Source organism: Hypomesus transpacificus, unplaced genomic scaffold (assembly GCF_021917145.1).
Source record: "Hypomesus transpacificus isolate Combined female unplaced genomic scaffold, fHypTra1 scaffold_61, whole genome shotgun sequence".
Lineage (NCBI taxonomy): Eukaryota > Metazoa > Chordata > Actinopteri > Osmeriformes > Osmeridae > Hypomesus > Hypomesus transpacificus.
Window position 1 is genome coordinate 775086 of NW_025814034.1, and position 12791 is coordinate 787876.

At 51.5% G+C, this 12791-nt stretch overlaps 1 protein-coding gene across 1 annotated transcript; it reads left to right on the top strand.

Moving 5' to 3' along the window:
* Positions 1 to 3826: 3826 nt before the first annotated feature.
* npy2rl (neuropeptide Y receptor Y2, like) lies at positions 3827 to 12333 on the top strand (the record flags this gene model as incomplete). Its single annotated transcript, XM_047017460.1, has 6 exons — positions 3827 to 4237; positions 7363 to 7643; positions 7931 to 8063; positions 10793 to 10958; positions 11590 to 11743; positions 11884 to 12333. Coding segments are annotated over exons 2-6 (1101 nt in total), but the record flags the coding sequence as incomplete, so codon positions are not given.
* Between the last annotated feature and the right edge of the window lie 458 nt (positions 12334 to 12791).

Here is a 12791-nt window from a genome sequence, read left to right on the forward strand (position 1 = left end):
CCTGTGTTCTACAGACTGTTCTACAACCAGACTTCTGTGTTCTAGACTGTTATAGAACCAGACTTCTGTGTCTGCCTGTGTTCTAGACTGTTCTAGAACCAGACTTCTGTGTCTGCCCGTGTTTTAGAGACTGTTCTAGAACCCGAGTCTCTGCTGGCTCCGTCTGTTGCATCACAGCATCATCATGATCCTCCACTGCAGAATCCACATCCTTCACCATCTGTCCCTGGTACACACACACACGCGCACACACACTCACACACACACACACACTCACACACAAACACACACACACACACACACAAACACACACACACACGATAAAACATCAGGAAGGTATATGAGGTCCGGCAGCTGAATTTAAGCTCCATGTCTAATCCTGAGCTGCAAAACACCCTGACAGCCACCAAATACACACACACTCACAAACATATGCATGCTATTAATGCACACTGTCATTTATGTATATATATATATATACTATATATATATACAGTATATTGCATATATGTATGTATATTTAACAAAATACTCTATCTGCATATAGTTGTATACACACACAGAGCCTTGGCATGTATGTCACAACACAGCATGCAGAAGACTGTGTGCTTCTGTGTACAGAATACCCTGTCATGTGAATAATGTAATGTACATCCATCTCATCTCCCTCCCTCCATCCCTCCCTCCCTCCATCCCCCTCCCCCATCTCATCTCTCTCCCTTCATCCCTCTCCCTCCCTCCATCCCTCCCTCCCTCCATCCCCCTCCCCCATCTCATCTCTCTCCCTCCATCCCTCTCCCTATCCTTCCATTCCTCCCTCTTCCTTCCTCCTCCATTCCCCTCCCCCATCTCCTCGCTCTGTCACCCTTCCTCCCTCCCTCTCCCTCAGACACACCTGGTCAGGGGTCAGGGGTCAGGGTTTGATTAGGGTCGGGGTCAGGGTTTGATTAGGGTCGGGGTCAGTGAGTAATCTGTTTCAGAAGGTGGAGGGGTACATGTAATTCCACCTTACCCTCCCTTTAATGAGGACATGTGTATGTATGTATGTATTCGTGTGTGTGTGTGTGTGTATAAGCACACTACATCAGAAACAAGCCCTATTTTCTTGGTCATCCATATTTCAGAAAGATAATGAACCATCAAACTCACAGAAAACACACACACACACACACACTAAGAAAGATGATTGACCAGCTATATTCTTACAGATTTGCACATCTTTTGATTGGCAGGTTCTATTAGATGGGAGAGTTGGTCATCTTAGGCCCATGTATAAACAAGTAATTAAACTACTGATGAGAATAACAGTACACACTGGCTCAGCACCTCTCGATTGGAAAGCTGACTCTCAACTGTACTACCTCCTCACTGAATTCATGACTGGACTACCTCTCTGCTGGACTCTAAAATGATGGACCACCTCTCAACACCGTCCGCTCAACAACACCAACACACAACAGGGAGCTCCATGCCCACACACAGTGGGACTGCCCCCTTACCACGTGGACTCCAAAAGACATGCAGTAGGCTCAGCGCACTCGGGGCTGCGCCCCGAGGCGCTTCGCGCTGGGGATTGGGGCAAGCGAGTACCACGGTTTCCGGTCACCCACGGCTACCGGTCACCTCTGCACCCACTACTCAACCACAGAGGTCACCTACCTCTCCCTCTCTCTCACCAATTGGGACCAACACCAATAGCTCCCGCTTACACCCTGGGGCCGGCACACGTCTCCTAGTGGATACGGGGGCGGCTACTCCATGAACCCGTGGGCTCACGTCCATGAGTAAGCACTCACCAAACCCCGGGCTGCGAACGCGACGAGGTGCACACAGGCAGACAGACAGAAAGACAGACACACAGGCAGACAGACAGACAGAAAGACAGACAGACACACAGAAAGACAGACACACAGGCAGACACACAGGCAGGCAAGCAGACAGGCAGGCAGGCAGGCAAGCAGACAGACAGAAAGACAGACACACAGAAAGACAGACACACAGGCAGACACACAGGCAGACAGACAGACAGGCAAGCAGACAGACAAACAGACAGACAGACAGACAGACAGACAGACAGACAGACAGACAGACAGACAGACAGTCAGACCGACAGACAGACAGACAGACAGACAGGCAGGCAGGCAGGCAGGCAGGCAGACAGACAGACAGTCAGACCGACAAACAGGCAGGCAGGCAGGCAGGTAGGCAGGCAGGAAGACACACACACAGGCAGTCAGACAGACACACAGGCAGATTAGGAAACCATCAATAATCAAGAACCTATAAATAAATCCCAGATACCAACTCAATAATTACAAACATGTTAATCAATCCCAGAGAGCTATAAACATGAGATCTGGCCTCACAGCACCACATCTAGGGGGCACACACACACATGCACACGCACACATATACACACACAGACACTCTTACATACACATGCTACCACACACACTGACATACACACATACACACACAGACACCCTTACACACACACACACACACACACACACACAGTCCTAGGGCTGTCTGCATCCATGCATCACTGGCCACAGCAACATATCAACCTCTACTGACACACTGCTCTCCATTCTTAGGGTGACCCACTGTGTGTGTGTGTGTGCATGTGTGTGTGTGTGTGTGTGTGTTTGGTGACTCGTTAAAATCTCAGTCCCATAATTGAAATGACAGTTTGTGTGTATGTGTGTGTGAATGTAAGTGTGTGTGTGTGGTAGTGTGTGTGTGGTAGTGTGTGTGTTTGGAGGACTGACAGAAGCTGAGATCAGCTTGACTTGGTCAACATGGTGGCTGAGATGGATCTGCTGGTAGAACATACACACACACCTACATGCACACACACACATACACACACACCTTCATGCACACACACACATACACACACACCTACATGCACACACACACACACACATACACACACACCTACATGCACACATACACACACACCTACATGCACACACTCACACACACACACCTACATGCACACACACACACACACACACATACAGTCACACACACATACATACATACACACACACACCTACATGCACACACACACACACACACATACAGTCACACACACCTACATACATACATACACACACACAGCTACATACACACACACACACCCAGCGTGTGATCAGCCTGTTTATTCCACCTCAGCAGCCCTAACCCTAACCCTTCCACAGGGTGAGGAAAGGCAGGTCGGCACCATGTTATGTTTAGTGTACAAATACGGGATGCTTGTTTTGTGTTCTGGACCTGCTCTGTTCCTTCTAGAAATGTATTTCATGATAGAGAACTATTTTTATGTTCATCAACCCTCTCTCGCTCTCTCTTTCTCCCTTTTCACTCTCTCACTCCTTTTCTTCTTCCTCCTCTCTCTCTCTCTCTCTTTCTCTCTTTCTCTCTCTCTCTCTCGCTCTCTCTCCCTCTCTCTCTCTCTTTCTCTCTCTTTCTCTTTCTCTCTTTCTCTGTATCTCCCCCTCTTGGACTCTATTTCTGTCCATGTGCATCTCTTCCTGTTTTTTCAGATGTCTCTCTCCCTAACACTGTGTGTTACATTCGCCTCCCGCCCTCACTCCATCTCGCAGAAACACGCGCGAAGCACACGCGCACTAGGTCACTTGCCAACAGGGCAAAATGTTTTTTCCCTTCTTTTCTCCTTTCATCTCCCGGTATTATGATGAGGCTCTAGTCCGTAGGGATATATATCGTCCCTCCTTCCCTCCTCTCCCCTCCCCTCCCCTCCCCCCTTCTCCCTTCCCTGCCGCTCTGCTGTCTCTCTTCCTCTCATTCCCCGTTGTGTGCGCTCGAGAGAGCTCGTCCTAAACTTACCAGATCAGCCTCGCGCGTGGTTCTCTCGGTCTCTGTTTGTCGTTCTCCCGCGTGCACGGTCCATGCCGCCAATGAGTATCAGATAGATATCGTCCGGTAATATTTCACTACTGGGAGCAAAGGTCCCGGAAAATAATACGACGTTTAAAAACTGATTCTGTTAATGTGCGCATTTACGGGACATGACCGAGTCACGGATTCCAACGGTAAAAGATGGAAGACGGAGGTTGATGGGATGGGATGACTTCATTACCGAAGAGTCTAAGAAAGAGACAGCTGTTTCTGACTGTCATAGTTTGGGTCCCTAAAGGTCAAGATTCTGACGGTTGGAGGGGAACCGATGTAGAATTCATCTTGCGCGTGTGAAGCAGTGTGAAGAGAGGTGAGTGTGTCTGACACAAACACAAACACTTTGACCCCTGAGCGGCCACCAGAGAATGCCCAACATGGCAGGTGTTTAAATATTTAATCGCTATTTTACCGTTTCCGTGTCAATCTCTTATCACCTCGCGCGAGCCATTAGGCTGTCTAAGTTTCATGGATACGGGACCTTTTCATCCGGTGCGCCGCGGAGAGTTAGTGTGTGCGCGGGCGCGTGTGTGTGTAGTTGGATTGGAAGCGAGTCTACTGGACCGTGGACTTGAATGATATATGATGATTCAGTGGTATAGTTCTTTAGATACACAAACACACACACTCAGGTAGCCCACAGACAGTCAGTCAGTCAGTCAGACAGGCGACAGTAGTGTCCGCATTAACGTCAGCCGTGTTCGGTCGTCTCTGGTTTAAGATTCACCGAGCAGAACGAACAACGGCTGCATGTCACGCGGCATGGTCGCTACTCTCCTGCTCCATTCTAGGCAATTAAAGTTATGCTACGTGGCGTCACAGACACACACATACACACACACACACACACAGGGAAAACCACAGCCATTATTTTAATGGTTTCACCAGCGGGGGTGAGTGAGACGGAATCGCACTGAAATATTGATGTGTCTTTATTGGGCGCTAACCCGGTTGAAACCGGGATCTTCAATCATAAATGTAGAAATCACAAAACCGTAAAAGCTATTCCAGGTCAAAGTATGGCTTCTGATTCAGGAACGTGCACAGACCCACCGTAAGACTGACTAAGGGAGCACACGTGAACCGGCACATATACTTTCTCCCTCTCTCCCTCTTATCTCCCTCCCTCTTATCTCTCTCTTCTCACTCTCTCATCTCTCCTTAATCTCTCTCATCTCATCTCTGTCTCAGAGGCTCTCTCTCAACCCCCCCCCCCTGACCCTTACACACACACACACACACACCCATACACACACACCCATACACCCATACACCCAAACACACAAACACACACACACACAAATACAAATAAACAGTACACCCTCTTATCAATGAGATACAGGACCACGTATGGTTGCCAGGTTGGCTGCCAAAGTGCCACCAGGTGTTTGATGTTGACGTACTGGACAGTCTGGCAACGCACCGGTACGTGCAGTAAAGCCAAATCCCATCCTTGTTGCATGCAGTCTAGATGATGAGAAGAGGTCTGCCCTTCGCATGTTCATCATGACCACCACCAGGAGTTCATCTATCCTCCCTCGCTCCCTCCCCCTCTCTCTGTCTCTCTCTCTCTCCCCCTCTCTCTGTCTTTCCCTCTCTCCGTCTCTCTCTGTCTCTCTCTGTCTCCCTCCCTCTCTGTCTCTCTCTCTCGCTCTCGCTCTCCCTCTCCCTCTCCCTCTCTCTCTCTCTCTCTCTCCCTCTGTCTCTCTCTCTCCGTCTCTCTCCGTCTCTCCCCCTCTCTCTGTCTTTCCCTCTCTCTCTCGCTCTCCCTCTCTCTCTCTCTCTCTCTCTCTCTCTCTCTCTCTCTCTCTCTCTCTCTCTCTCTCAGGTGGAGGTGGGAGGTGGAGGGAACAATGTAGGGCGGGTACTTTCTATTTGCTTGTACGTCACTCTGTTGAAAAGCATCTGCAAAATGAAAACATGTCGAATGTAACAGCAACAGTGGAGGTCATATTTAATCCACATCTAACCTTATCTCCACATGTAAGCTATCTCACCGCACTCACATACACACACAGTCACACACTCACTCACACACACAATTACTAGTCAAGCAAATCCCTTTGCCTGTCTTTTATTAGGTGTATTCTGAGCACATCTGTTCTTGTTTTAATTTGACTCTCTCCCCCATCCTGTTCTCCTCTCTCCTCTTCTCTCTCCTCCTCCCATCTTCCTCTCTCTCCTCTCTCCTCTTGTCTCTTCTCATCTATGTGTCCTCCTTTGCCCCTTTACTCTGCTCCATGTGGTGGTATCTAGCCTGAAGACACATGTTCACTCAAGTGTGTGTATAAAAGTGTTTTAGAGTGTGTGTGTTTGTGTGAAGGTGTTCAAGTGTGAGAGAGAACGAGTGTGTGTGTACAAAGGCGTTCAGGTGAGTGTGTGTGAAAGTGGTCTAGTGTGTGTGTGAGAGAGAGTGTGTGTGAAGGTCTTCAGGTGTGATAGAGAGTGTGTGTGTGTCAGTAATGCCCGGGGCTAGTGGAATAGAACAGGTAGGACCACTCTGACACTATCTACCAGAGAGAGGGGGAGAGAGGAGAGCGAAGAGAGGGGGGTGAGAGGGGAGAGAGGAAAAGGGGGAGAGAGGAGAGGGGGGAGAGAGGAGAGGGGGGTGAGAGGGGAAAGAGGAGAGGGGGGAGAGAGAAGAGAGAGGAGAGGGGGGAGAAAGGAGAGGGGGGAGAAAGGAGAGGGGGGAGAGAGGAGAGGGGGGAGAAAGGAAAAGGGGGAGAGAGGAGAGGGGGGAGAGAGAGGAGAGGGGGGAGAGAGGAGAGGGGGGTGAGAGGAGAGAGAGGAGAGGGGGGAGAGAGGAGAGGGGGAGAGAGAGGAGAGGGGGGAGAGAGGAGAGGGGGGTGAGAGGGGAAAGAGGAGAGGGGGGAGAGAGAAGAGAGAGGAGAGGGGGGAGAAAGGAGAGGGGGGAGAAAGGAGAGAGAGGAGAGGGGGGCTGAAAGGAAAAGGGGGAGAGAGGAGAGGGGGGAGAGAGAGGAGAGGGGGGAGAGAGGAGAGGGGGGTGAGAGGGGAAAGAGGAGAGGGGGGAGAGAGGAGAGGGGGGAGAAAGGAGAGGGGGGAGAGAGGAGAGGGGGGAGAGAGGGGGGAGAGAGGAGAGAGAGGAGAGGGGGGAGAGAGGAGAGGGGGGAGAGAGGAGAGAGAGGAGAGGGGGGAGAAAGGAGAGGGGGGAGAGAGGAGAGCGAAGAGAGGGGGGTGAGAGGGGAGAGAGGAAAAGGGGGAGAGAGGAGAGGGGGGAGAGAGGAGAAGAGAGAGGGGAGAGGGGGGTAAAAGAGAGAGCGTGGAGAGAGAGGAGAGGGGGGAGAGTGAGAGGGGGGTAAAAGAGAGAGCGGGGAGAGAGAAAGGTAAAGACAGGGGAGGGAGAGGGAGACAGGGGTAGAACACACAAGGAGACACTAACAAGTGACACTAACAACAACTCATTTGTCTTCCCCTCAGGGTTTTTACGCATCAGTGTGTGTGTGTGTGTGTGTGTGTGTGTGTGTGTGATGGCGTCTCGGGCCCAGGACATATGACCCAACATGGAGGCCTACAGCCCTGACAACGTCACTCAGGATGCCTCCCGCCTGGCCCGCCACCCCTACCACGGTTACGCCCCCGGCCCCTCTGGCCCCCCCGGCCCCTCAGGCCCCTCAGGCCCCCCCCTGGCGGGGGTGGGGGGGGCAGGGGACACCTCTCTCCTGGGGCTGGAGGACAGCACTAAGTTACTGGGAGTACAGGTGTGTGTCCAAGTCACACACACATCAGCACAGACAGACACACACACACACACACATCAGCACAGACACACACACACATCAGCACAGACACACACACACACACATCAGCACAGACACACACACACATCAGCACAGACACACACACACACATCAGCACAGACACACACACACACATCAGCACAGACACACACACACACATCAGCACAGACACACACACGTGTTGTGTTGTTAGTGTTACAGGAACAAACAATCACATTGTTGTTCTTGTTGTTATTGTTGTTGTTTAGGTGGTGCTGATCATGGCGTACAGCACCATCATCCTGCTGGGGGTTGTGGGTAATTCCCTGGTGATCTACGTCATCTACCGCTTCAAGACACTGCGCACCGTCACCAACTACTTCATCGCCAATCTGGCAGTGGGTAGGTGTGTGTGTGTGTGTGAGTCAGATGGCTGAGCGGTTAGGGAATTTGGCTATCAATCAGAAGGTTGCCGGTTTGATTCGGCCGTGAGTAAGGATGTTGTGTCCTTGGGCAAGGCACTTCACCCTACTTGCCTCGGGGGAGTGTACTTAATGTAGGTCGCTCTGGATAAGAGCGTCTGCTAAATGGCTATGTGTGTGAGGGTAGGTGTGTTTGGGGTGTGTGTGTGTGTGAGGGTAGGTGTGTCTGGGGTGTGTGTGTGTTGGGGATGGGTGAAGTTGGACTTTTTTTTTGTCTCGTTCCAGTGATTGGCACACCTGAGTGATGTCATTTAGCACACGCTCTTATCCAGATGCGTTACATGTGTCAGCATGTTAGATATATTTCCACTCACATGCCCCACAACTGCTGAACATCGCCGACACACAGTGCTCGTCTTATCCACCACTCTCTCGCCTGTACTACTGTAACTGAATGGGAAACCAAAGTTTGCCTAAACTTGCGATCCTAAAGAGGCCGGCGGGTCCTCTATCTCTCGTGGGTCGCCACCACTCGCCATACTCGTCCTTAGTGCTGCTAGCCTATCTCTGACTCATGGCGGCGCCAATCAGAGCTTCAGAGCTAAAGCGGGGCAACAGATTAGGTGTCCCTAAAGAACACGAGTATCTGACATTAGTTCTGCATTACATTAATTAATTTGCACGCAACTTTTATTTATTTTTATACTGTGTATTCTCCGTGTAATTTCATGCATCGAACCGCGACGCCTGTACCGTTTCGGTTCAATACAAATACATGTACCGTTCCACCCCTAGTGTCTATGTACGTGCGTGTGAAGTGTGAGTGCATGTTTGTGTGTCTTGACTGTCTCATCCTATTATTGTCTGGTTCATCTCTTAGACTGTTTTAAAAGTTGTGTGTGTTTGTTGTCATTTGTGTGTTTGTGTTGGTGTTTGTGTGCTGTGTATTTACTGTGTTTTCATGTGTGTTTTCTGTGTATTTGTGTGTCTCTCTCTGTGTCTCTATGGGCGTGTGTGTGTGTGTTTGGTCCAACCCCGTAGGTCAGTATGAGTGATGAGTCAGAGGATCTGTCATGCGTGATATTTTCACTTTCTCTGACATTGGCTTTAGCTGAAGTGTGTGTGTGTTCCTATACACGTGTGTGTGTGTGTGTGTCAGTTGGTGTGTCTGTACAAGTGTGTTTGTGTTGATGTGTGTTTATACAAGTGTGTTTATCTATGCATGCATGCGTGTGCTTGTTTGCTTGTAAATGTTTGAATACACGTATGTTTGCAGGCATGTGTGTGGCATTCAGGGTGTGCATGTGTGTGTGCGTGTGTGTGTGCACGTGTGTGTGTGTGCATGTTTGTGTGTGTGTGCATGTGCGTGTGGGTGTGCACGTGTGTGTGTGTGCACGTGTGTGTGTGTGCATGTTTGTGTGTGTGTGTGTGTGCACGTGTGTGGGTGTGTGTGCACGTGTGTGTGTGTGCATGTTTGTGTGTGTGTGTGTGCGTGTGTGCACGTGTGTGTGTGCACGTGTGTGTGTGTGCACGTGTGTGTGTGTGTGTGTGCATGTGTGTGTGTGTGAGAGAGAGAGAGGTTTGTGTTAATCCTCTCTGACATTGAGTTGATTTTGAGGTGTTAACCTTGCCGTGGGTCTATGTCTGATTACTGCTTAAATGAATACTTACTTGTGTGTGTGTGTCTTTGTGTGTGAGTGTCTTTGTGTGTGTGTGTCTTTGTGTGTGTGTGTCTTTGCAAAATTAGAGCAAAGTGAAAGCTGCTGTAGCTAGCAATAGTTCACTAATGATATTTAGCTAAATAGACGTTTGACATGATAGCTAATGAGGAAGTTAGGAGTGAGAGCTAGCCATGAAGTTAGCTTTGACAGTTAAGAGCTAGCCAGGAAGTTAGCTTTGACAGTTAGGAGCTAGCCAGGAAGTTAGCTTTGACAGTTAGAAGCTAGCCAGGAAGTTAGCCTTGACAGGAACTGGAGGTGAGAGAGAGAGAGAGTGAGGCTAGCTCATGGGAGGTGAGAGAGAGAGTGAGGGTAGCTCATGGGAGGTGAGAGAGAGAGTGAGGGTAGCTCACGGGAGGTGAGAGAGAGAGAGTTTGTTTACTGTGCATAAAGGACACATAACATGGTGTGCTGTTCTGTTGTGTGTGATTAAAACACACACACACACACACACTGGCGTTAATCTCCTGTTATTAATAAAGGATGTAAAGAGTCTTTGACATCATCATCATTGTAATAAATGACAGTATATATCTATGTGTGGTGTGGGTGTGCATAATATGTGTGCGTGCGTGTGTCTGCGCACGCGTGTGGATCAACATGAGAAGGAACTCCTGGCACCAGAGACACAATGACACACTAGCTGACATACTTACATTGCAAGAGCAGTGGTTAAGTCCCTGAAACAAAATTATCTCACAGCAGCATTTGCAGTATTTGTTGAGCTGGTGCCTGAGATGTGGTTCCATGTGAGAACATCCGTTCCTCGGACCCGAAACACAGTTAGAACCGAACCTGTTCTGTTCCGCTGTGCTGTTTACATGTGCCATGTGGTGTGTAGCTTTGGATAAACACCGTGTGGTGAATGTCTGACTTGTATGAGGAGGAGACAGGTGATGATGGAGGTGTCTCCTGTGCGTGTCCTGTGTTCCATGTCTGGCCCCTCCACCCTGGTCTACACCCTGAATAACCCCCTCCCCTCCCCTTGTAGCGGACCTCCTGGTGGACGCCCTGTGCCTGCCCTTCACCCTGGTCTACACCCTGGAGGGGGAATGGAGGTTTGGGCAGGTGCTCTGCTTCCTGGTCCCCTTCGCCCAGGGCCTGGCTGTGCACGTGTCCACACTCACTCTCAATGTCATCGCTCTGGACCGCCACAGGTGAGGGAGTGGAGGTGGGAGAGAGGGGGGGGGGGAGCGAGAGAGAGAGGGATGGAGAGGTGGAGGGATGGAGAGGTGGAGGGATGGAGAGGTGGAGGGATGGAGAGGTGGAGGGGTGGAGAGGTGGAGGGATGGAGAGATGGTGGGATGGGGAGGTGGAGGGATGGAGAGGTGGAGGGATGGAGAGGTGGAGGGATGGAGGGATGGAGAGGTGGAGGGATGGAGAGGTGGAGGGATGGAGAGGTGGAGGGATGGAGGGATGGAGAGATGGTGGGATGGAGAGGTGGAGGGATGGAGAGGTGGAGGGATGGAGAGGTGGAGGGATGGAGGGATGGAGAGGTGGAGGGATGGAGAGGTGGAGAGGTGGAGGGATGGAGGGGTGGAGGGATGGAGAGGTGGAGGGATGGAGAGGTGGAGGGATGCATGGTTGGATGTGGGCATGGAGAGAGTGATGTGGACAGTGTGATAGTCAAGATATTCAAGTATTGCACTGTGTCCGTGTGTGTCTGTGTGTCTGTGTGTGTCTGTGTGTGTGTCTGTGTGTGTGTCTGTGTGTGTGTCTCTATGTGTGTCTCTATGTGTGTGTCTGTGTGTGTGTCTCTATGCGTGTGTCTGTGTGTGTGTGCTCCAGGTGCATTGTGTACCATCTGGAGACACGTATGAGGAAGGAGGTGTGCTTCTGTGTGATCGGGGTCACATGGGGGCTGAGTGCCGTCCTGGCCAGCCCACTCGCTATCTTCAGAGAGTACGGAAGCTTCCACCTGGCTCCGGGGCAGTCCATACAGGTACACACACTCTCACACACACCCACACACGCACACTCTCACACACACACACACTCTCACACACACTCTCTCACACCCACACACACACCCCTCCACACGTGTACGCCCTCCACACCCACACACTGACGTGTCGTCCCCAGGTGTGTACAGAGAAGTGGCCGGGCGGCAGCACGTCAGACGGCACGGTGTACAGTGTGAGTATGCTCCTCCTGCAGTACGTGCTCCCCCTCGCCATCATCACCTTCGCCTACGTCCGCATCTGGTCCAAGCTGCGTTCCCACGTCCAGCCCGCCGGCCACCACCTCGACCGCCACCGACGCCGCCGCAAGACCACCAAGATGCTGGTCACCATGGTAGCAGTGTTCGCGGGCAGCTGGCTGCCCTTCCATGCCTTTCAGCTGGCCACCGACATCGACAGCTCCGTGTTGGACATGCGGGACTTCCGGCTGCTCTACACCCTGTTCCACGTGCTGGCCATGTGCTCCACTTTCGCCAACCCACTCCTCTACGGGTGGATGAACCGCAACTACCGGGCGGCCTTCGCCGCCGTGTTCCGCTGCGACCAGCGGCTGGACAGCGTGCACCCCGAGGGAGGGGGGGAGGAGGGGGAGGGAGGCGGGAGGAAAGGGGGGAGGAATGGAGGGGGAGGGGGAGGAGGGGAAGGGGTGAAAGCAGCGCTGGCATCTCAAGATGGGGCGAATCACCTGAATGCTACTGATGTCTGAGAAAGGGAGGAGGAGGGGCAGAGCAGAGAGGGAGAGAGAGATGGAGAGATCAAACAAGGTGAGGAGGAGAAGAGAGGAAAGAAAGGGAGGGGAGGGGAGGGGAGGGGAGGGGAGGGGAGGGGAGGGGAGGGGAGAGGAGGGGAGAGGAGAGGAGAGGAGAGGAGAGGAGAGGAGAGGAGAGGAGAGGAGAGGAGAGGAGAGGAGAGGAGAGGAGAGGAGAGGAGGGGAGGGAGGGAGGGAAGGGGAGAGGAGAGGAGAGGAGGGGAGAGAATGGGAAAATGTATTTAAAAAACTACAGATTTAGATCATATGAAACAAAAGAA